Raw genomic sequence first — 25,555 nt, 5'->3', positions numbered from 1 at the left:
TCCCAGGCCCCAACATTGAGAATTTAGTAAAAGTGCTTCCTTCCTTCTTCCCTCCCTCCTTTCTCTCTCTCATTATTTTTCTATTTCTGTTAAGCAATAGCACTGATTGGGGCATTTTATGGGCAGCAGGCTCACTTCTCCCTTAAAACAGAAGCACCCTGCACTCCTAGGACTTTTCTCTAAAGAACCACCCAATAGCAAAAACTACTATGGTTATTTCCACCCAACAGAAAGAATATCGAGTTTGAGGGCCTTACACCAGGTTCTACAAAGAAATAGTGAACGTTTAAGTGATCCAGCAGCTGTTTTGAGGGGTGTAGATTGCTCCCGTAATGGCACCTATGCAAACAGTAAACAGTGGCTGTACATTCTCCTAAGCTTTACATATACACTAAAGGCCCCTTGGTCAGACCAGTTAACACAGAACAAAAGTGATACAGACGTGAGGTTCAGAGTTTGAGTTCTTCCTCTGTCATTTGGTAGCTCTGTGACCTTGGCCAAGTATTCAACTTCCCCTGTCCCTATTTTCCTGTTTGGAAAATGAGGATAGCAACTTTGTAGGGGTGTTCTAAGGATGAAAAGAATTAACAGTAGATGTGAGGCACGGTGCGACTGCCACATAGTGCTGCCTAATTAAAATCCTGATATAGAGGGCGTGGTTGGGCACGCCTTTAATCCCCGCACTTGGAGGCAGAGGTAGGAGACTTGCCGTGAATTCAAGGCCTCCCTGAGACTACATAGTGAATTCCAGGTCAGCCTGGGCTAAAGTGAGACCCTATCTCAGGGAAAAAAAATCCTGTTATATACACCAAAGTGAACACTTGAACCGTGTTTATTCAATACGTGAGTAAGATTCTGGGCACCACTGTTTTAGAAGTATTTAGTATTTCCCATCTGAGAAAGTAACTTCCCTTTCGTCATCCTGCCTCGGGAAAAATTGTCATCAAACTCAAGAAGGGAAAGTAACTTTAAATCTTTTTTTTTTTCTTAGACTCCCCCCACGCCCCCTCCCACAAACTTGTTGCCTGAGGGGCACCCATGGGTCCGGAGGCGGAGCTCACGCTACGCTTCCTGGGACTTGTAGTTTTCCTCGAGTCTCGCGAGCGCTCAGCGACTGAACAGGGAACTACAAAGCCCACAAGGCCGCGCGACGCCGCCCGCCTCCGCCCGCGCTCTTTGCCGGCTCTCTGGACCGCCTCTCGGCCGCGGCGGCGGCGGCGGCGGCGGCGGCGGCGGCGGCGGCGGCGGCTGCGGTAGCGCGATGGCCGACCTCGGCGTCCGTGCCGAGGCGCCCAGCCCTCAGGACTCACCCCGACCGGAGCCCCGGGCCTCGCGTGCAGCAGTAGCGGGCTGCGGCGTGGGCGAGACCCCGCGGACGGCGGCGTTGGCGCTGCGCTTTGACAAACCCATCAAGCAGGCCTTCTACAACACCGGGGCGGTGCTGTTCGTGTGCCTGTGCTGCGGCGCCGCGGTGCTCGTGTACTTCATCCTCGAGGCCTTCCTGCGGCCGCTGCTCTGGGCCGTGCTGTGCGGCACCTTCCTGCACCCCTTCAAGAGCTCGCTCACGCGCCTCGGCCGCCACTGGCTGCGGCGCCTGCACCGCGCGCACACGCCCATCGTGCTGGCCGCGCTGCTGCTGCCGCTCTGCTTCGCCGACTACGGCGTGGAGGCCCTGGGCGAGCAGGCGCTGCGCCGCCGCCGCCTGTTGCTGCTGCTGGGCGCGGGCTGCCCGCTGCTCTACGGCCTCTACTGCCTGGGCAGCTACCTGGGCGTGCAGGTGCTGCTGGCGCACGCGGGCGCGCTCATCTGCCGCGGGCTGGACTACTTCAGCAGCCTGTGGGTGAGTGCGGGCGGAGCGGCGGCCGGCCTCGGGGGATGGGGGGGATCAGTGCGCCCGAGGTCAGCGTGTCAGGGATGGCTAAAGGTTCCCCCAGTCGTGCCCCGAGCGAGCTGCGCTCCGCCTCGGGTTGGGAAAGTTGGCGCACTTTCTTCCAGGGGCGGCTGTGATTTGAAACCGCGCTCTCCGCTGCGAGGCCCGCTTAAGCGGTACCCCTGGGCAGAGAGCGCTGTCAGAGCGTGGGGGTGGGAGGGATGGCCCCGGTCATCCTCACTGCTGCGCAGCTGGTGTCAGAGCTGGAGGGGCGCCCGAGGGATTCCAACTTGGCATCCTGCAGGTTAAGTGCCTGTTTACCAGGCCATTCACTAGGGGGCAAAGGACCGGCCAACTCAGATTGCTCCAGTTCGAAAGCAAAAGCTTTCGTCACCGGCCAGCCGTGTCTCAAGAGGAAGAGTTCGGGTCCTGTTAGTATAGTTTGTGGGTGATGAACGTCTGGGCCTCTTCCTCTCACCCACACTTCTCGGGGAACTCCTTTTATTGTGTGGCGACCTTATGCACCCCCTCGCGCCTGGATCACTGCGCTGGATTGGCTGGAGAGGTGTATGTGGAATGCTTGGATCACCCTAGTTGATTCTGCGGAATTCAGGGAACTTTAGAAGTGGAAGGAATTTCAAAGATAACCTTAGAGACGCATTGCCTGCCTCCAGACTATATTGCGTGCCTGTCTGTTTTTGCTGGGGATTGTTAACTGGTTATTTAATGCTTCAGAATGTTGATCAATAAACCACCACAGGGGCTGGAGGTAAGGCATACCTATTGCGCCTGAGGGCCAGCACATGTGCACACGCAGGCTTTCACACACTTCTGGTTCTGTTGAAAATAATTTTATTCACTTTTTGTAAGTGAAAAAATGTTCACTGTAGGGCTGGAGAGATGGCTTAGAGGTTATGCGCTTGCCTGTGAAGCCTAAGGACCCCGGTTCGAGGCTCGCTTCCCCAGGTCCCACGTTAGCCAGATGCACAAGGGGGCGCATGCGTCTGGAGTTCGTTTGCAGAGGCCGGAGGCCCTGGCGCGCCCATTCTCTCTCTCTCCTTCTACCTGTCTTTCTCTCTGTCTCTGTCGCTCTCAAATAAATAAATAAATAAAAATTAAAAAAAAATGTTCACTGTACCTTGATATCGTTTAAGTTGCAGAATAGTTTCCTTTTTTTTTTTTGGTTAAGTAGGGTTTTAACATGTCAGAGGTTATTGGTATAGTGGTAATTGATCCCAGAACTCCTTCTTCAATATGACCTCTCAGTTCTAGTTGGTTGAAGTATGTTAGGTACTGGGTCTTTGTGAGGGAATCTTGTCTTTCTTTCTTTGTTTTGTTTTGTTTTGTTTTTTCGAGGTAGGGTCTCACTCTAGCTCAGGTTGACCTGGAATTCACTATGGAGTCTCAAGTTGGCCTCGAACTCACGGCAGTCCTCCTACCTCTGCCTCCCGAGTGCTGGGATTAAAGGTGTGCGCCACCACACCTGGCTTTTCTGTTTTTTTAATGATGAGATGCAAGCCCTGTTTTGAGGTACATTTAATTGCATACAATCATACTTTGTTCTTTGTGCCAAGGATGAGCCCAGGGCTTTCATGCATGTTCTGGTAGAATTGATGCACACAAAGTTAGATGTTCATTCATCACTAGATATAGGCCACAGGCACAGAGAGTGGCTACTGCAAAGTTAATCGTAGTTTGTGCACAACTTGGGAGACAGAGGTAGGTGGATGGCTGTGAGTTCAAGGCCACCCCGAGACTACATAGTGAATTAGCTAGAGTGAGACCCTACTCCCCCCACCCAAAGAAAAAGCCAAAACAATTTTTAAAGTTTTTGTTTTTAGCTCTCTTGAAGATCAAACACAAGAGATAGTATATACCTCCAGTCCTATTGTTCATTTTAAGAATCAGCCATGTTCATTGCTGTTCTGTTGTTACACAGCTCAGTTAGATAGAAGTCAAACTACTGTGTGCTAATGAGTATGTTATGTTTTCTTATTCTCAAGAAATTCAAATTTTTCAATATTTACAAATTCTGCTAACATTCCAAGTATAGAAAGTACCCAAGTAACATATCCATCAAGCTACAGTAAATTCAGAGTGAAAGACCTGCCGTACATGAATAGTGTGTGGTATGAACTAGAGGGAGAAGTTGAATGCACAGGCAAGTTGGCATGATCTGGGGCCTGTGAGATACTTCTGCTTGTCCCTCAGATACTCAGTGGAAAGTCTAGCAGTTGAGCACCTGTAACTAGTGCCTGGTTTTGAGCATCTCGACTGAAGATTAGCCCTCATGTTTGTATTTCACTTACTGGGTGTGGATGATGTGTACAATGGAAGGGCCAAGACTGATAGATTTGGAAGGAAAGTCAAGCCAATTTGTGACTTCTTTATGGTGGTATGGGGACTTGAACCCAAGGCCTTGTAAATGCTGAGCATGTGGTAAATGCTACCACTGAGCTACATCTAGAGGCCCCTAGTTAATGCCTTTAAATAAGCTTCTAACTCAGCTGTTGAGACCACAGAGATGAGAAAAGAGTTAAAACACACACACACACCCTAAACATAACAGGACTGGAGAGATGGCTCAGTGGTTAAAGGCACATATTTGCAAAGTCTGACAGCCCGGGTTCAAATCTCCAATACCCATGTAGAGCCAGATGCATAAAGTGGTGCATGTGTCTGGAGTTTGTTTGCAGTGCCTGGATGCCTGGCATGCTCATACTCTCTACCCCTCCTGCATGCAAATAATAAAATATTTTTTAAGAGAAGATAAGAGGGACAGTAGGATTGAATTGGAAGTGATTTGGGAACGGTCTGAGGGCTAAATCTGAAAGGAGATCCTCTAGGTTGTTGTGATTACGGTGGAGCAGTGCTTGGGGGTGGCAGGTGGAGTAACTGGGGTGCTGTGTGCTAGGGAAATGGGAGGCCTTCACCTAGAAGTGCTGATGAGAGCCTTGCATGTGTAGGCAGGTGCCCACATAAAGCCAGATGCACAAAGTGGCACATACATTTAGAGTTCATATGTAGTGGTGAGAGGCCCTGGCATGCCCATCTCTCCAGTAAGTTATAATTTTTTGTTGTTGTTGTTTTTCAAGGTAGGGTTTCACTTTAGTACAGGATGACCTGGAATTCACTATGTAATCTCAGAGTAGCTTCAAACTGATGGCAGTCCTCCTACCCCTGCCTCCCAAATGCTGGGATTAAAGATGGGCACTGTCATGCCCAGCAAAAATTGTTTTATTTATTTATTTTTTCTCAATTTTTATTAACATTTTCCATGATTATAAAAAGTATCCCATGGTAATACCCTCCCCCACCCACTTTCCTCTTTGAAATTCCATTCTCCATTATATCCCCTCCCCATTTCAATCAGTCTCTCTTTTATTTTGATGTCATGGTCTTATCCTCCTCTTATGATGGTCTTGTGTAGGTAGTGTCAGGCACTGTGAGGTCATGGATATCCAGGCCATTTTATGTCTGGAGGAGCACATTGTAAGGAGTCCTACCCTTCCTTCGACTCTTACATTCTAAAAATCCCTGACTCTTAAAAGCAATATGACAAGAACAGTTTTCAAGCTACAAGTAAGCTATTTTAAAAGAGAATGAAATACTTGAAGCCATTGCTGGTCCCATAAATCCAGAACTTCAGAGGAAGTCTGTTATATTGTCTCGTAAAAAGCCTTAGGAAGGTATTTTGGAAAAACAAAGCTGGGCATGGTGGTGCACACCTTTAATGACAGCACCTGGGAGGCAGGGGGAAGAGGCTCGCTGAGTTTGAGGCCACCACCAACAAAACCCACAGCCGAAACAACCAAAATTTTCCAGTTAATGCCCAGATGACGTGTAAAAGGCAGTCTCCAAGTAACATTGTAGTTACTAAATTACTTAACAGAAAGTATACTATGTGAAGTAAACTGTGTCACATGCGAGGAAAATGTGATTGCTTGGCTTCAAGTGCCAAATAAGTGCTGCCAAATTTTCCGCAGTCTTATCTCCATAAACACATTGGGTGCTGTAAGAGAACTGCATGGTGTGTTTTAGAAAGGACACAGCATGCCGCACGTGGTGGCTCACGCCTTTAATCCCAGCACTTGGGAGGCAGAGCTAGGAGGATCACCGTGAGTTCAATGCCACCCTGAGAATACATAGTAAATTTATTTCAGGTGAACCTGAGCTATAGTGAGACCCTACCTTAAAACACCAAAAAGAGAAAAAAAAGGACACTGTATGATAAAGAAGACAAATGTGGAAACGTCTGCCCTGTGACCCAGATGTGGTTCAGTGATCTATGTCTGGCAAGAACAGGTTTGCCCAGAAGGTAAAAGGCAAAGTTGACTGTGTTAGGGAATAAAGCACACTTGTCAGGAGGCATGGTGGCACGTGCTTGTAATTTTAGTACTTGGATGACTGAGGATTTGGAGTTTGAGGGCAGCCTGGGCTACATAATGAAATCTTGTCTCAAAAGGAAATATAATACCATTCTTATTTTTCGTTGACAATTTTAGGGGCTGTGGAGCTTAAAGGAGCTTGCTTGTAGAGCTTGCTGGCCTTGCTTCAGCTCCCCAGCCACCAGTGTAAAGACTGACGTGTGTTCATTCTGCAGCTGCAAAAGACCCTGACACGCCTGTGTACATGCACGCACACACCTACACGCATGCGCAAATAAATCACAAGGACAATTTTCTACATGTATATATGTATGTACTGTATTTTGATCATACTTCCCTCCCATTACCTCTCCTGTTCCCTTTCCCTGTCACTCTTTCACTGAGCCCCTCCTCCCCAACTAATTCCTTTTCTATGTTGATGTCTTTTTTTTTTTTTTTTCCTCCTTGTGTCTGTGTGACCCACTGAATTAGGGTTACCTGCTTGAGCATGGGTGTTGTTTTTTTTTTAACCAGAATACATGCACCTTAACCAGTGGCTACCCACTGTAGAATAACTCCTCAGGGAGGGGTGAGGGTCTCATGCCCTCCTTCCTCATCTGTGATGAAATGCAAGATACCACTCTTAAGGGGTCTGAAACTAGAAGTTGTGTTGAAAGGCTGGAGGAGAGAGCTCAATGATAGAGCCCTTGTTTGCATATGTGAGGTCCTGGTTTAATCCCCAGTACTACAAAGCAGCCCTATCCTCTAAAAACAAATGTGCATGAAATGTGACTGTACAAATACAAGTTAAAGCACATCGAGTGATGTAAAAAACTTAAGACATGCTTCTTTTTTTTTTTTTTTTTTTTGGTTTTTCGAGGTAGGGTCTTGGTCTAGCTCACGCTGACTCGGAATTCACTTTGTAGTCTTAGGCTGGCCTCGAACTCATGGCGGTCCTCCTACCTCTGCTTCCTGAATGATGGAATTAAAGGTGAGCGTCACCATGCCTAGTGAGCCATGCTTTTAATATCAAGAACAATTGAACAAAACTTGGCAACATGGCTGGTTAGCTCAGCCCCCATTCAGAATCTATAAATACCCTAGTTTGGGTCACAGGGTGCGCTTTGCACCCTACCTCATGGCAGGGGCTCTCTGTACTTCTCTTTCTTTCTCTTAATCCAGTAAAGTCTCTCAGTGTTTAGAAAAAAGCAAGAACAGTTTCAGAAGCTTTGGAAGTTTATGTGGTAAAGTAAGTCGTCTCCTTTCTGTGCAATCACTCCCACCACACAGATGTCACTGTTGTTCACTGAATTTATTTCTAAGCCTATGTGAATATATTAAGCATAGAGTTTTGGTTTTTCACTTTTTTTTAAAGCACAAAACAGGCTACCATAAATACAGTCCTACTGTTGCAGACCTCTTTCCTTGTTAACCCTTATAGACATGCTTTTTAAAAAGTACTGTTACAATATATTTTTGTCCAGTTAACTTTTACAAAGTGTTACTGACAGATTGTCTAAAGAGTATTCTAACAAAAATTTAGAGGTAATAAGCAGTTGTAACCATTGGCAGTTGTATTATCACAATGTTTATTATAAACTCTAAAGTATTTTTATAAATGGCTGTATCTTTTGAACTGTTAATTCTGTGAATCTTGAAAATACTTTTAAAAACCCTTTAAGCCGGTGCTGTGTAGATGGTTTAGTTGGTAGAGTATTTGTTATGTAAACATGAGGAATTGTGCATAATGCCCCCATCAAAGCCCTGTGTGCATCTGTAATTCCAGCACTGGGGAGGTTAAGATGGCTTTACATGTCTAAAGGTGACTTGAACTCAGCCTTAACCTCTGAACCATCTTTTCAGCCCTAAGTGTTTTTAGATTTATTTTTGTGTGCATTATGTGGTATGTATATATGCATGCTTGTGTGTGGACAGATATGTGTGTATGGACATATATGCACCTTTGTACGTTTAGGTGTGGAGGACAGAGTTTCTCTGGGTGTCTGATGACTCCATTATTTTTGAGACAGTTTATCCCGGAACCTTGTGCTCACCAATTCAGCTGGACTAGCTAGCCATTGAGCCCGAAGGATTCTTTATTTCTGCCTCCCTCCCTTGTGCTGGTATTATAGGCACATGTCACCGTGTCCAGCGTTTTTATCTAATGTTGGGGGATTAGAATTCACATCCTTATTCTGTAGCAAGCACATCACCCATGCAGCCATCTTCCTAGACCCTAAAGATTGGTTCTTAACTTTTTTTTTTTCAAGGTAGGGTCTCACTCTAGCCCACTCAGGCTGCCCTTGAACTCACAGTGATCTACCTCTGCCTCCCAAGTGCTGGGATTAAAGGCTTGTGCCACCATGCCTGGCTTTTAACGTTTCTTGTTGAGTATATTTTTACCACTATAAATTTATACATGCATGCATTTATACTGTGTTTTTGAATATAGGTATTCGTCACATTTTTGAAAGTCTGAAACTGTTTTAGAGAGCATTTGTTTGAACTTTTCCTATTAAGTAACATTTGAGTTATCAACTTTTTTTGTATTGTAAAGTGTGACCATGCATATTTGATGTTTCTCTGCATACTGAAGTACTTCTGCAAACATCCCTGAAAGTGGAATTGGGGAGTGAATTGAATAATTATTTTATTATCTGTTTACTTCTTTTTTTTTTTTTTTCAAGTCAGGGTCTCATTCTAGTCCAGCTTAACCAGAAACTCACTTTGTAGCCCCAGGCTGGCCATGAACTCATGGAGATCCCCCTACCTCAGCCTGTGGGACTAAAGGCATGCACCATACCCTGATGAATAGCTTAATTTTTTTTAAGCTAAAATAATTTAAACTAAAGTAATCTGTTTCCAGTTTACTAGATGAAAGTACACACTTGTCTTTGGACTGCAAATTTCTCTTACACATTTCAACTGTGCTGTCTGGTCTTCCTTTGCAGGTGATACAAATTCCTTGTACATACAGATAAGAGCCCAAAGTTCTTGAAAATTGACTTAAAAGAATCATAGATGGGGGCTGGAGAGATGGCTTAGCGGTTAAGCGCTTGCCTGTGAAGCCTAAGGACCCCGGTTCGAGGCTCGGTTCCCCAGGTACCACGTTAGCCAGATGCACAAGGGGGGCACATGCGTCTGGAGTTCGTTTGCAGAGGCTGGAAGCCCTGGCGCGCCCATTCTCTCTCTTTCCCTCTATCTGTCTTTCTCTCTGTGTCTGTCACTCTCAAAATAAAATAAAATAAAATAAAATAAAATAAAAAACTATTTAAAAAAAAGAATCATAGATGGGCTGAGGAGAGATTGTTGAGCAGTCAGGCCCTTGCTTACAAAGTCTGCAGGACTGAGTTTAATTTTCTGAAGGCAGTCTCTCCGCTCTCTCTCTCTCTGCTCTCTGAAATAAATACTTAAAATTGAAAAAAAATGAGATGACCTCTAATGATTCAGAAAGATAGTGCATGGCTAGCTCTGTGAACTATTAAAATTAGGATTAAATTTAATGGAGAGAAACACAAAATAGTGCTTTTAGATTTACAGTTCCACTGACGGGCCAGGGAGATGGGAATGAGGAAGTAGGAGAGACTGCCTTCAGAAAGTAGCTGAACTAGAAAAGACACATATCTCCACTTTAGTCTATGGTCCTACTTGTTTGTTTATTTGAGGATGAGAGTGTGTGGGCTCGCAGGGCCTCCTCACTGCAAACAAACCCCACACACATGTGCCACTTTGTGCAGCTGGACTTACATGGATACTGGCTGCTTATTTTCTTATTCAATAGCTAGAGATTCTTTGGAAATTTTGTTGTTATGTTGAGTTGAAATATGTCGCTTTGTTTTGCATACGCAAAGTGTGTGTGGTGGGGTATGTACTGATGCCGAGCTCTAGCCTGCCTCACCCTGTGGCCTTGCCTGCAGCAACCGGAGAACTTTGTCGTCTTCCGCCTCCCTCTCCTTCTCCTTGAGTCTTGAGTCTCTCGTGATTCCAGAGCTTGCAGCTCACAAGCCCCAGTGATTCTTTAGTCTTCACTTCCCGCAGGACCTGGTTACAGCCATGTATGGTCCAGCTAGTTACGTGGGTTTTGGAAATTTGAACTTGGGCTGTCTCGGGTCCTCACGTACGCTCAGTGGGCTGCACTTCACTGCCCCTAATCTTTCCATCCTCATAATGTTGCCTTTTGATTTCCATCTAGTATTTCTGCTCTGGAATCATCACAAAATTAGGTTATTTGCCCCTTTCCAGATTACATCTCCTTTTATTTGAAGATAACTATCAAAAGAGCCCCCCCATCTATAGCTTATGGTGTAATTTTGCTTTATTACTCCTAATTTTCTTATTCATGTCGTTTGGGGGTGCTGGTACATTTTTATATAAAGAGGTGCTTGTCTCAGAGTCTTACTGAACTCGAGAAGCACTGTAGGGAGCTCTCTTCCCATTCCTTCCTTATGCAGTGAAGTTTGCTTTGTGTGTGTGTGTGTGTGAATTTATGGGCACACTGTGCCACGGTGTATGTGTGGAAGCCAGAGAACAGCTTTGGGGTGTCAGTTCTTACCTGCTACCTTGTTTGAGACAGGATCTCTTGTGTTTGCTACTGTGAATGCCAGGCTAGCTAGTCCAGGAGCTTAGGGATTCTCCTGACTCTGTCCCATTGTCCCATTGCCATATGTGTGTTGAGATCACAGACTTGAATACTACTTGTATTTGGCCTTATGTGGACTCTGGGGACTTGAACTCTGGTCGCTAGGCTTGCTCAGTGAGTGCCTTTAACCAGTGAGCCATCTCCCTGGCCCGTCAGTGGAATTGTAAATCTAAAAGTACTACTTTGTGTTTCTCTCCATTAAATTTAATCCTAATTTTAGTAGTTTACAGAGCTAGCTGTGTACTATCTTTCTGAATCATTATAGGTCATCTCATTTTTTTTTTTCACTTTTAATCTTTATTTCAAAGAGCAGAGACAGACAGAATGAGTATGAGGCCACCAGGATCTCCTGCCACTGCAAAAGAACTCAAGATACATGTGCCTCTTTTTGCATATGGGTTTACATAGGTACTAGGGAATCAAATCTGGGCTATCAGGCTTTATAGTCAAGTGCCTTTAACTGCTGAACCATCTCTTCAGTCCCTCATCTCAGTTTTTAAAAAAATATATTTTATTTTTTTATTTGAGAGAGAGAGAAAGAGAGAATGAGCATGCCAGGGCCTGCAGCCACTGCAGATGAACTCCAGACGCATGTGCCCCCCTGTGCATCTGGCTTATGTGGGTCCTCGGGAATCAAACTGAGATCCTTAGGCTTCACAGACAAACACCGTAACCACTAAGCAATTTCCCCAGCCCACTCATCTCAGCTTTTAATTGACTCTTTCCAGTTTTTTTAAAAAAATAATAATATGTGAGTTGGATTAGTATGCCTTCTAGTCAAGGATTTAAGCGTTTTTTCTAGTACTGCCTTTTCACCTGAGAAAGTTTTATGTGACACCAGGTATGTAGACATATAAAATAGGTACACAGATCAAATATTTACTGAAAATAAGTAATAAACACACTTGAAAACAATTGTTTAGAGCTATGAATGTACCTCAGTTGGTATAGTGCTTGCCTAGCATTCACTAAGCCCTGGGTTCAATCCTAGCACCACATAAAACCAAGTGTGGGGGCTTATGCCTATAATTCCAGCACTTAGGAGGTAGAGGCTGGAGGATCAAAAGTTCAGTGTTGGGCTGGAGAAATGGCTTAGCAGTTAAGGCGATTGTCTGCAAAGCCTACGGACATAGGTTTGATTCCCCAGTACCTGCATAAGTCAGATGTACATAGTGGCACATGCATCTGAAGTTTGTTTGCAGTGGCTAAAGGCCCTGGCATGCCCATTCTCTCTCTCTTTCAAATAAAAAATATTTTTAAAAAAGTTTAGGGTTATTCTTATCAACATAGTCAGTTTGAGGCCAGCCTGGACTATGTGACAACATATCTTAAAACAAAAGTCATTCTTTGTTATAGATGCAGTCTTACCACTTGTTAAATATGAAAGCAAATTGGCATACTAATGAGGTAGATGTCCTTATTTTTTAATTTTTATTTATTTATTGTGGGGGAGATGGAGAGAAAGAGAGAATATGCCAGGGCCTCTAGCCACTGCAGATGAACCCCGGACACGTATGCTACCATGTTCATCTGGTTTATGTGGGTACTGGGAAATTGAACTTTCGCAGGCAAGCATTTTAACCACTAAGCCATCTCTGTATCCCCCTTACTTAACTTTTACATAAAGAATTCAATGTTGGGGGCTGGAGGGATGGCTTAGCAGTTCAGGCGTTTGCCTGCAAAGCCAAAGGACCCAGGTTCAGTTCTCCAGGACCCATGTTAGCCAGATGCACAAGGGGGTGCGCACGTCTTGGTGTTTGTTTGCAGTAGCTGGAGGCCCTGGTGCATCCATTCTCTCTCTCCTCCTTTCTCTGTCAAATAAATAAAAATAAAATATTAAAAAAAAGCATTGAATGTTGGCTACAGGTATGATAGCACAGGATGCTCTAGTAGTCACGTGTGTAGTCTGTTTTAAATAATTGTAATGATCGTGAAACACTTCATTGCGTGAACCATTCGTGGTTAATCATTTCCTGCTCACTACCCTTTTAGGCAGTTGCCTTGCTTCTGTTCTTAAGGCTACTTTTTGATGAGTTTCTTTAGATTTAAAGCTTTTTCAGGTGAGCTGGGCGTGGTGGTACATACCTTTTATCCCAGCAGCTGGGAGGCAGAGGTAGAAGGATTGCTGTGAGTTCGAGGCCACCTTGAGACTGCATAGTGAATTCTAGGTCAACCTGGGCTAGAGCAAGACTACCTTGAAAAACAAAAAACAAAACAAAATTAAATTAAAGTCTTTTTCAGAATATGTCATTATTTTGTTAGGATAAATTCCAAATCTGTAGTCTTAAGTCAGAAACTTTGAATGCTTTAACATCAGAAGATTATTATTATTTTTTTGATATCACAATATTTTTTGCCTCTGTCTTTTGTGGTAATCCTATTATTTTTTCATGCTCTGAATTGTATCTTGAAGTCATTTTTTTGTCTTAATTTGTTCCCCCCCCATGGTTCTTGTCAAACTTGAGTTTTATGTTTTTAGACTTATTTTAATAGGTAGTGTTCGGATTTGTTCTTTGTAAGCTCTATTAAAATAAAAATTTCTGGGCTGGAGAGATGGTTTAACAGTTAAGGCACTTGCCTGTGAAGCCTAAGGACTCAGGTTCAATTCTCTAGATCCCATGTAAGCCAGATGCACAAGGTGACATAAGTGCTCATGGTTGCACATGTACACAAGGTGGCACGTATATCTGGAGTTCGATTGCTAGAGGCCCTGGAGTGCCAATTCTCTCTTTCTCATAAAAAAATTAGGAGAGTGTGTGTGTAGGTGACACAGGTGTCTGTGATACGTAGGTGGTAGTCAGTTAGCTTTCAGCTAGGGGCAGCTGAGGTGGCCTCCTCTACTGGCGCTTCTGTGTTCAGGTCTTTTTCCCTTGGTGATGTCGTTACACTCAGACCTCAACTAGTACACGCCTTTGGGGTAGGTTCTAACCACCTGTCACCTACAGTGTCTCAGCAGGGTCACACCACACTAGCTATCTGCATCCTAGTTTTAAAAAAGATTCCTCCTATAGTAACAAACATTTTATAAGCTACAATAGGATTTTTTAAAGAAATAATTTATTTAATTGAGAGAGAGAGGAAGAGGCAGAGAGAAATCGAGAATGGGCATGCCAGGGCCTCCAGCCATTGCAAGTGAACCCTACCTAGACCCATGTACCCCTTGTGCATCTGACCAACATGGGCCCTGGGGAATTGAACCGGGGTCCTTTGACTTTGCAGGCAAATGCCTTAACCACTAAACTATTCATTCCTCCAGCCCTATTTTATGTGTTTTATATGTTAAAGGGGTTTCCATTTGAGTATGTCCTAACACAATATGTTATATATTTACACATCACTGTATGAGATTTCAAATGCCTGTTTATTTAAAAAATACTTATCTAAATGGGAGAGGAAGACCTAGGCATGTTACTTTGTCTAGAGTACATAGGTGATATAGATGCTTGTAGATACTGTATATTGTATGTTCATTTATTGTCAACAGTTTACAGCTGTGTTTGTATTTCCTTTAAGATCTGGACATTGGTGGTTGGTTATGTGTTGACGGTTTCATTCAAGTGGAATGCAAGCACAGAGCGCTACTTGAGAGCAATTTCAATTCCTGTCTGGATAATACTGCTTTTTCATTTAGGTGGGTTCCATTTTACTTTGATTTTGAAAGAAACAATTCTTAGTTTAAGGTCAGCAGAGGCTGACTGAATGAGCTCTTTGTAGTGTTTATGTTGCATTTAAGATTCTTTAACATAATCCTTAGTAAATGTTATACTTTAATCTTTAGTGAAAATGATGTGCATAAAATGTTGGCCATTTAGTTATATGAAATGCTCTCTTTTTTTAAAATAAAGTCCTGTTTTTTGACGTCTTAAGAAGTGGCTCTCCCTTGACCATCATGGTCATTTTGCTTGTGTGCTTGTGGAGGAGCTGGATAAGTAGCCAAGAGCAAGAGATGCTCTGGCTGTCATGTAGCTGAAGGGACCAGGGGGTGGTTGCTCTGGATAAGAGGAGGCCCTGGGACAGGTCTGTGGGAGGAGGTGAGTTATGAGGGCTTCATTCAAGATTTGAAGTACTGTCTGCCCTATGAAAGAGTGGTTTAAACCATGAGGGGAGACAGCAGAGCTGTGAAGTGCTACAGAGACAGTTCACTGTTGGACATCCACAGCTACACAGAGTCTCATGATTATTGTTATGTGAAACCATGCCCTGTTAGCTGGGTGGCTGTTGGGATGTTGAGTGCTTTTTTTTTTTTTTTTTTCCCTTTCAGCATGGTAGCTATGGTTGGGACTCTTATTTCCAAGTCCAAGTTGATGGAATATCAGGTTCAGAACCCAGAGCTGTAGCTTGCATACAATAGTGTTTTTGGTTTTTTGAGATAGGGTCTGACTCTAGCTCAGGCTGACCTGGAATTAGTCTCAGGGTGGCCTCTACCTCATGGTGATTCTCCTACCTCTGCCTCCTGAGTGCTAGGATATTAACGGCGTGTGCCACCATTATTTTTTAGTATATTTTTATTTATTTATTTATTTGAGAGAGAGAGAGAGAGAGAGGAAAAATAGGCATGCCAGGGCCTCTAGCCATTGTAAATGAACTCCAGATGTATGTGCCCCCTGGTGCATCTGGCTTATGTGTGTCCTGGGGAGTCAAACCGGGATCCTCTGGTTTTGCAGGCAGATGCTTTAACCACTAAGCCTTCTTTCCAGCCACCTACAGTAGTTTTGAGAGCTACTTTTAAACAGCCACCAAACCACTTGATTGAAAATGTCTGTGATTAAGAGTCTGCTGTTGAAGAAAGGTTTGCTGAGTTAGAATGCGTGGATGTGTGTGCCAGATTGCCTCCTGCGAGGTGACTCACTCTGAATTTGTACAAGGCTGAGGTGGAAGGCAGGCAGGTTTGTCCACTCACCAGATAAGGACAGGAAAAGGCTTAGAGATAGGGACCTGACTCTTGGTCCTACCTTAGTATCTGCTCTGCTCACTGGGGAGCATACACTGAAGTTTTGCTGTGTTCTTTTGGGTTGAGTTCTTTTTTGGAGAAAGAGTTGAAGCCCAATTAGAAAACTGCATCATGACTTTGGGGTCTTTGATTCTGTCCATTGTGGGACCAAATGGGTGAGTTGAATTTCTGATGATCTTATACCCCTGGTGTGCTTTACAATAGGCCGGATTCCCTGGGTGATAGAACCCACTAAATGTAGGCTGGCACATACTTGACCCTTTAGACAGGGGCCACAGAGCATACGGATGAACTCTTGAGTTGCTCAGTCAAAGTTTATCTGTCTAATAGTCTTTTGAAGACATTTTTTTCCCTGTGAAGCAATTTCTTAATTAGCATGTATAGCAAATTATTCTGTGAGTTTACAAACTGAGCCTTTTGAAAACAACTTTTGGTTCTTCCTTCACTAAAAATGTGCATTCTTAACAATTTCCAGCCTCACTGGCCGGTTCATGGAGAATCCCTGTGTTCCTGGTTATTGTGTTCCTGATGTCTGTGGGGACCCTCTATGAAAAATACAACGGGAAAGAGTCTGCTGGTAAGAAATAAAGCATGCTATGAATATCAATTCTGGAAGTGCTTTGGAAGACAGCCTTCCAAAAACAGCATGGTGAAATCATATCTCTGTGCATTTAAAATAATTGTAGTACTTCCTAAGCAAAAAGAATTTTTTTAAATTATTAAAGTTATTTTATAAAAATGTTAGATTTAAGCCATATTCTTTTTACATATCTTGTATTGCAGTTTAATTCCTATCAACTTTTTTTTGTTTTTGAGGTAGGGTCTCACTCTAGTTCAAGCTGACCTGGAATTCAATTATGTCGTCTCAGGGTAGCCTCGAACTCATGGTGATCCTCCTACCTCTGTCTTCCTAGTGCTGGGATTAAAGGTGTGCGCCACCATGCCTGACTCCTATCAACTATTTTAAAATAGCAGTTAGTATATTCCCATGATTGTGTAACTATCACTACAGTATCTATCAATACTTCATTCCTTTTTTTTTTTTTTTTGAGGTAGGCTTTCACTCTAGCCCAGGCTGGCCTGGAATTCACTATGTAGCCTCAAGGTGGCTTTGAACTCATGGCCATCCTCCTACCTCTGCCTCCTGAGTGCTGGGAGTAAAGGTGTATGCCACCACGCTGGCACTTCATTCCTTTTTTCCATATAGATATGCTGCATTTTGTTTATACATTCGTTCTTTGACAGATATTTGGGTTATTTCCACCTTTTGAGTCTTGTGAAAAATGCTGCTCTGAACATTCATGAACAAGATATAGTTTACCCATTTTTAGTTTTCTAAAATTCTTTTAAAAAATTAAATATTTATATTTTAACTGATACATAAAAACATAAATCTTGCTCCTTGGGTACCACATGATGTTCTAGTACATTTGTACCATTTTCAAGTCTTCTGGATATTTACCTTGGAGTACAGTTACTGGGTCATGGTCATTCTATATTTAACTTCCTCAGGAACAACCTAGCTATTTTCCATTGCTGCTGCATCATTTTGCATTCTTATCTGCAGTGACTGAAGATTCTAGTTTCTCCACATCACTCTTGCTGATACTTATTATTTGCCTTTTTTTTTTTTTTTTTTGAGATAGGGTCTCCCTTTAGCCCAGGCTGACCTGGAATTCACTATGCACCCTCAGGGTTAGCTTCAAACTCAGAGTGCTAGGATTTGAAGGCATGTGTCACCGTGCCCGGCTACCTATTTGCTTTTTTTTTTTTTTTTAAGGTAAGGTTTCACTCTAGCTCAGGCTGACCTGGAATTCACCATGTAGTCTCAGGGTGGCCTCCAACTCATGGCAATCCTCCTACCTCTGCGTCCCAAGTGCTGAGATTAAAGGCATGTGCCACCACGCCCGTCTTCCTATTTGCCATTTTTGATAATCGCCAGTGTAGTTTTTTTAATATTTATTTATTAGAGATTGGGGGATGGGTGTGCAGGGCCTCTAGCCACTGCAGACGAACTCCATATATGCATGTGCCACCATGTGCATCTGGCTTATGTGGGATCTGGAGAATTGAACCTTGGTCCTTAGGCTTCGCAGGCAACTGCCTTAACTACTAACTCATCTGTACATCCCTAATTTTTTTTTTTTTATTTTTTTATTAAGTGAGACAGGGTCTGACTCACTCTGTAGTCCAGGCTGGCCTTGACCTCATGGCAGTCATTCTTCATTCTCTCTAGTGCTGAAACTAAAGGTATGTGCCATCACTCCTGGCTCCTTACTGTGTTTTTAAAACTGTATATATTTAAAAAAATTAAAATTTATTGCAAAAATAGAGAGTAAGAGAGAGCCAGCCAGCCAGGTCCGCTTGCCACTGCAAACAAACTCCTGCACCACTTTGTTCATGTGGTTTTACATGGGTACTAGGAACGCACACCCTGACCAGCAGGCTTTGCAAGTAAGCACCTTTAGCTGCTGAGACATCTTCCTCCTGCCCACCTTAAAAACTTTTTTTTAAAACTAATAATGAAAACCTTGATTCTGTATCAAGGTATCTGGAAATCAAAGCTGCTTTTAGGGCACATTGTAGACTCAGAGAGAGAGTACAAAATGCAAAGAATTCTTCATGCAAGGTACACCAAATTTGCAATGCTTATGTAAAAGTGAAGCATGGTTGGCCACACGAAAAGCCTAGAAGTAAAACATGGCAGAACTTAAACCAGCAGGTGTATATGCAGCACCCATCAGGGTTTTTTTAAAAAAAAATTTTTTTTTTATCAAGTACTGAAAATCAAATATTGAGGAACAGCTCTGGCCTTAAACACATCTCACCTGAAATCCAAGCAGGAAAAAAAAAAAAAACTTTTTTTCTTTAGCAAAAAATACAAATGGCTGGCGAATCCAGTGGTTAAAAAAAGGGGTACTTTGTGGCTAAACTACAAATTAGACTGGTTTTCTGAAAACATTTTCAGATATCTAAATGACATGCTGATTTACAAGAATGCTTAGTCTTTGTAGAAATTAATCTTGAAATCCAAATGAGTCAAAAATGATTCTTATTTATTTGTAATTGTTGCACTCATGTTCGCATTGCTGGTAGAAATCATCCAACCAAGAGCAGCTTGTGGGAAAAAAGAGATTTATTTTGGCTCACAGGCTCGAGGGGGAAGCTCCATGATGGCAGGGAAAACAATGGCATGAGTAGAGGGTGGCCATCACCCCTTGGCCAACATGAGGTGGACAATAGCAACAGGAGAGTGTGCCCAACACTGGCAAGGGGAAACTGGCTACAATACCCATAAGCCTGCTGCAACTATACACTGCCTCCAGCAGGCGTTAATTCCCAAATGTCCATCAGCTGGCAACCTAGCATTCAGACTACCTGGTTTTGGGGGACACCTGAATCAAACCATGACATTCAGCCCCTGACCCCCATAAACTAATGTCCATACATTATATGAAATACAATGCATTCAGTATGACTTTAAGAGTCCCCATAATTTTTATCAATTCCAATATGTTCATACATTCCCATAGTCCAAGATCTTTTAACTGAGCCATAATACCAAAACATACCCCCAAAACCCATAATGGCACAGAATAAACATTCACTCTGCAAAAGATGGCATTGGGCATAGCAGAGAAACATTCAACTAATACAAGACTTAAAACAACCAGGGCAAACATCAAACTCTGTAGCTTCAAGTCCAACAACTCTAGTCAGTGACAACTTTCCAAGTCTGATTAATTCTAGCCAGCAACAAGTCTCTGGGATTCCAATTCCACCCTTCTAGCTAGGCTACTCACAGACCTGGAAAACTTCATCTGGGGCCGGCAGCTTTCCTCAGCAGCCATCTTGTGGTCCCGGCATCTCCACTGGGTCTCCACTGCAATCCATGGTTCATCCTCATGGCCTCATGGGGTCTTCATGCAGGCAACCAGCAAACCTGTTATACACTGCCCATGGCCATTTCCAAAACACAAGACCATGTTGCAAACTCAAGACCCTCTCTTTCCTGCATTTCTTATACTCCACAATACCAGGTAGGGTGCCAATTTGTTAATCCAGGGAGGAGTAAAACAAACTTTGAAGAACAGGACATTCCTTGAGCACTCAGATCCCTTCAAAAGAATCCACATTTTTCCTGTTGCCCCAGCGCAGGTCAGCTGGCCCAATCTCAAAGGTTGTAATCTCTCAATTGCAGCTGAATGGTCAACAATTCACCCAAAGATTTTTCTTTTTATCTGTGCCATCTTTCTCTGCTCATACCAGTTCATTTCTACGCAAAGCAACCCTGCACAACTTCTCAGGACCCAGGCATAAGAGCAAGCTTCCCACACAAACTGCTAGCCCAGTCCAGGCAAAGCTCTTCCTCACCCTCATAAGCCAAACCTCGCAGTCCATAGTTCATACTGCATTCAGGTACTTCAACTCTGAGTAGAATAGTCCATCAAGCTGTATTTACAGTGCTGCAAGGTGTCTCTTAGGGCAAGGTTTCAAATCCTTCCACATTCCTCTTTAAAATGAGCTACAAAAAATGAAAGCCACAGTTAGGTGCCTAGCAGCAGCCCCACTCTTGGTACCACTTTACTGTTGCAGTCAGGTTCACATTGCTGGTAGAAATCACCCAACTAAAAGCAGCTTGTGGGAAAAAAGAGGTTTATTTTGGCTTACAGGCTCGAGGGGAAGCTCCATGATGGCAGGGAAAATGATGGCATGAGCAGAGGTGGATATCATCCCCTGGCCAACATAAGGTGGACCAGAGCAACAGGAGAGTATGCCACATACTGGGAAACTGGCTATAACACCTATAAGACTGCCCCCAACAGTACACTGTCTCCAGCAGGCGTTGATTCTCAAATCTCCATCAGCTGGGAATCTAGCATTCAGAACACCTAAGTTTATGGGGAACAGCTGAGTCAAACCACCACAGTAATGTTATTTATTTGAGAGAATGGGCACACCAGGGCCTCTTGCCAGTGCAGACAAACTCCAGATGCATGTGCCAGTTTATGTATCTGGCTTTACTTGGGTACGTATGTATCAAACCCTGGGTCATTAGGTTTGTAAGCAAGCACCTTTAACTGCTGGAGCCATGTATCTCCAGCCCTAAAATGATTTTGAAAAGGTTATATAATGTCTTCAGATCAATATCATGTGACTGTGACCATGTTATGAATAATTCAGAAAGCAACATGGCCTTAGAAACCATCCCACCACATTAAACATGGGGCAAAAAGTTCAATGTCAAATATCTGATGTTTTCATAATCATCCAAACTATAGTCCCAAAATGGTTTTGTTGCATCATTGATCTTTTGACTTACTGTCAAATAACTGTTTGCAGGATATACAGAAATCCTGCTGCAGTCTGTGTAATGTTTTAGGTGGATTCCAACACATCTGTTGCTTCAAAATCTTCACAACAGCTTAGTGAGGCCCGAGACAGTGCTGTGCACAGGAAGGTGCAGCTTTGTGTTTTGTGTTGCCTTTGAACATGGCCATTCCATCTGACTGTCCTAGTCTGCTCCAGCGGAGGCCTGTTAGCTGGTCTGACATATACTGGCTCCCTAAGCATCCCGCAAGACAAGCTCAAGCTTGCTTTTTGCCTGTTTAAATCCTACATTTCTTCATCAGTGTGCTTTCTTTAGGTAGCGATGGTCAAAAAGCCCAAAGCATTCATGCATTCAAGCACATAGCCAAACAAAACTCCAGAAATCTGAAACCTCTTAAACCAGTCATCTCAAAACTGCCTGCTACAGCTTTGCTCTGTTAGTGCCATCAAAAACTTTCTCAGCTATAAACTAAGGAATCTGATACTGCTCCTCTCCAAATACAGGCACTGCTTTGTGTCTTTGTTTATTGGCTTTTCCAACTAATAACTATCAAAAGCCTCAAAAAATATAAAATTAATTTTCCAGTTTTATTGTCACCAGCTAGAAGTAAAATTCCTATTTTCAATTAGTTGCCTGTTAAGTGGTAGCCATTAAAGTTTAGATTTTTTTCTTTCTTTTTTTTAAGAGAGAAAGAAGCAAAGGGAGAAAGAGAAAATGGTTGTGCCAGGGCCTTGAGATGCAGCTAATGAACTCCAAACACATGCGCCCCCTTGTGGTGCATGTGTGATATTGTGTGCTTGCGTCACTGTACATCTGGCTACATGGGATCTGGAGATGCCAACCTGAGTTCTTAGGCTTCCTAGGCAAGCTCCTTGACTGCTAAGCCATTTCTCCAGCCCTAGATTTATTTATGTCTTTTATTTTTTATTTTTTGGTTTTTTGAAGTAGGGACTCACTCTAGCTCAGGATGACCTGGAATTCACAATGTAGTCTCGGTAGCCTCAAACTCACAGAGATCCTCCTACCTCTGCCTCCCAAGTGCTAGGATTAAAGGCGTGCGCCACCATGCCTGGCCTCTTAGATTTAGTCTTAATAAAAATGGTTAGACTTTTATCTTAGAAAGTATATCAAATTTATTTAAAAAGGAACAGTTTTGCTTTCACTGTATTACTGAATGTGTGAGGTAGTTGAGTAAAAGTGCGTGTTTAATTCCCCTGCCAATACCATCAGCAGTTCCCTTAGGTTATTCATGCTAGTGTTAGATTAAGAACAACATGACAGTTTCTAGTCTAAAGGCCTAACATTTAAGTTCCTATTATAATTCTATTCTGATCCAATTTTAACAAGAGGATTTACTAGCAATCTATTTTTAATGTATTTGAGGAATTTAATGAATGTATCATTTAGCCAATTTCTGGCATTCTGAAAGAATATTAAGGAAAATTAGAATATGTGTTGTCCTTTGAGACCACAAAGTACAGAGCTCTTCTCTTTGCTCCCTCCTGTTGCTGTTATTACTAATTACTATTTTTAAGCTGGGTGTCATTTTAGAGAGCATAAAGTATGCATTCTCAGAGACAAAAGTTCCTTGTCCTCAGAAACAACTGGCTGGGTAAAGTCCTGTGCATGCGCTTCTGGGTGGTGAGCACCTGTCTGTTGGTTAAGCAGTCTCTTTGGGTTGGCATCTGCCTCTGAGGTGGGCCGTTGGCCGAGCTTTAGCTCTTGCTGCAACTGAGGCTGTCGACTTTGCAGACCTTCTGCTGTTGGCGCTGCTTTACCTGTGTCAGGATTTCCTGAGGGTTTCCCTGGGCAACCTGGTAAGCATAGAAGAGGCCAGTTATTTTGACACCCACTTGGTCATTCTCATCAGATGTCTGTTTCTGAGGGACAACACCTTTAGCACATGACAAATTCTGGAATTCATCGTTTATCTCCTTGTCCCAGTAACTCTGCCAGCAGCAAAGGATGGCACTCTGATATGAATTCAAGTTTCACCTCTTTTTTAGGGCTAACAAATGTTTTTTTAAAAATTTTTATTTTTATTTTTATTTGAGAATGAAGAGAGAGAATAGGCACTCCATTTCCTCTGGCCACTGCAAACAGACTCCAGACACGCATGCCCCCTTGTGCACATGTGCAACATTGTACGCTTGTATCACTGCATCTGTTTATGTGGGACCTGGAGATTGAAATGTGAGTTCTTAGGCTTTGCAGGCAACTTCCTTAATTGCCAAACCATCTCTCCATCTTTTTTATTTGTAAGCACAGAGAGGGAGCCAAGGAGAAATGCGGCGGGGGGACTGCTTACTGTAGTTTTTTTTCTTCCTAATATTTATTTGAGGAAGACAGTGAGAGATAAGAGAGGGAAAGAGAGAATGGGTGCCCCAAGGCCTCCTGCTACTGCAAATAAACTTCAGATGCATGTGCCACTTTTTGCTCTGGCATTATATGGGTACTGATGAATCAAACCTGGGCCATCAGTAGCTTTGCAAACAAGTGCCTTTAATTGCTGAGCCATCCTTACTGTGGTTTTGATCTGAAATTTTCTTTTTTTTTTTTTTAATTTTTTATTTATTTATTTGAGAGTGACAGACACAGAGAGAAAGACAGGTAGAGGGAGAGAGAGAGAATGGGCGCGCCAGGGCTTCCAGCCTCTGCAAACGAACTCCAGACGCGTGCGCCCTCTTGTGCATCTGGCTAACGTGGGACCTGGGGAACCGAGCCTCGAACCGGGGTCCTTAGGCTTCACAGGCAAGCGCTTAACCGCTAAGCCATCTCTCCAGCCCTTGATCTGAAGTTTTCTAATGATGAATGATGGTAAGAATCTTTTCATGTGTCTACTGGACATTTGTTTATCTCTTTGGAGAAATATCTGTTCATAATCTTTGTAGTTGAAAAATTGCTTTGTTTGCCTTCTGATGTTGAGTATTAGGAACTCTTTATATACCATCGAAACTTATTAGAAACATGATTTACAAATGTTTTCTCCCATTCTGTGGGTTATTTTATTTGGTAGCTTTGATTTTTTTTTTTAAATTTTTATTTAATTTTTTTTTTTTTATGATAGGATCTTATTCTAGCTCAGGCTGACCTGGAAGTCATGGTGAGCCTCCAACCTCAGCATCCCAAGTACTGGTGCACCACGATGCCCTGCTGGTAGTTTTTTAGTTTTCAGGTCTAATCTTCTCTTTTTCTTTTTTCCCTTTTTTTCTTTTCTTTGTTTAAAATTTTTTTGTTCATATTTTATTTATCTGAGAGCAACAGACATAGAGAGAAAGGAAGAGAGAGAGAGAGAGAGAATGGGCACACAGGGTCTCCAGCCTCTGCACATGAACTCAAGACACATGCACCCCTTTGTGTATCTGGCTAACATGGGTCCTGGGGAATTGAGCCTCGAACCGGGGTCCTTAGGCTTCACAGGCTAGTGCTTAACCACTAAGCCAGCTCTCCAGCCCCCCTTTTTTTCTTTTCTTTATTTTTATTTAAAAAATATTTTGTTTGTTTGTTTATTTGAGAGAGAGAGGAAGAGGCAGATAGAGAGAAAGGGCATGCCAGGGCCTCTACTCAATGCATGCTAACTCCAGACACATGCACCACCTAATGCGTCTGGCTTACATGGGTACTAGGGACCCGAACCTGGGTCCTTAGGCTTCATAGGCAAGTGCTTTAGTTGCTAAGATTTCTGTGTTTCTAAAAATAATAATGTTTTCAGTTTAAGATGATTCCTTGAAATAAAAAAACCTTAGTTATATAACTCTTTTTCAGTGGAAGATGTGCAAGGTTTTATTTTATATTTTGCTGTCTTTTTTACCCTCAGTGGTTAGCTATCAGACCTTCCCGTTTGGTCGACTGGTATGCAATGCTTGGTGAGTTCTGCTTGATCCTCTGGCCAGTTTCACCGCCTCCTTCCTTTTCCTGCCTGTGAGTGACTCACTGCCCGCTCCCCCTTTTATCCTCTCTCTGGGTTGGCTTCCCTTCCAACCACTCTGGTCTGGGCTTAAGTACAGTCAGCTCTGTGTGTTCATAATTTCCCTGTTTGTGGTTTCAGCCAACTAAAGATGGAAGGTACTGGGGGAAAACATGACATCTGCATTGAATATGTACAGACTCTCTTGTCACTTTCCCTACACAATGAGGAATACAGCTACTAGATTTGCATTTTATTAGTTACAGTAAGCAATCTAGAGATTACGTAAAGGAGGATGTGCACCAGAGCACCTGCAGACTTGGATAGTTTAGTCATCTGGTTATGGAAGTATGGAGAAGTATGAGAATAAGAATTCTGAGATCCAAGTTTTGAGTGTGGAGAATAGGCAGACCAAGGTCAATTATTTTTCTCCGAAGAGAAGTGAACCCAAACATCTCACTACTTACCTCTCAGTTATGGTTGTCAGTT

General features: G+C 43.1%; 1 protein-coding gene across 3 annotated transcripts in view; it reads left to right on the top strand.

The window, feature by feature from the left end:
* The first annotated feature begins 1,261 nt into the window (after positions 1–1,261).
* Tmem245 (transmembrane protein 245) overlaps positions 1,262–25,555 on the top strand; it is a 117,195-nt gene continuing 92,901 nt past the window's right edge. For all 3 annotated transcript variants that reach the window (XM_045153847.1, XM_045153839.1, XM_045153841.1), the window contains exons 1-3: positions 1,262–1,840; positions 14,390–14,507; positions 16,303–16,404. In XM_045153847.1, coding sequence (XP_045009782.1) covers positions 1,262–1,840; positions 14,390–14,507; positions 16,303–16,404 — 799 coding nt within the window. The remainder of the gene's footprint in view (positions 1,841–14,389; positions 14,508–16,302; positions 16,405–25,555) is intronic.

This window comes from Jaculus jaculus, chromosome 1 (genome assembly GCF_020740685.1).
Source record: "Jaculus jaculus isolate mJacJac1 chromosome 1, mJacJac1.mat.Y.cur, whole genome shotgun sequence".
Taxonomy (NCBI): domain Eukaryota; kingdom Metazoa; phylum Chordata; class Mammalia; order Rodentia; family Dipodidae; genus Jaculus; species Jaculus jaculus.
The sequence above is the reverse complement of the archived record's forward strand: the minus strand, read 5'-3'. Positions and strand labels throughout refer to the sequence as shown.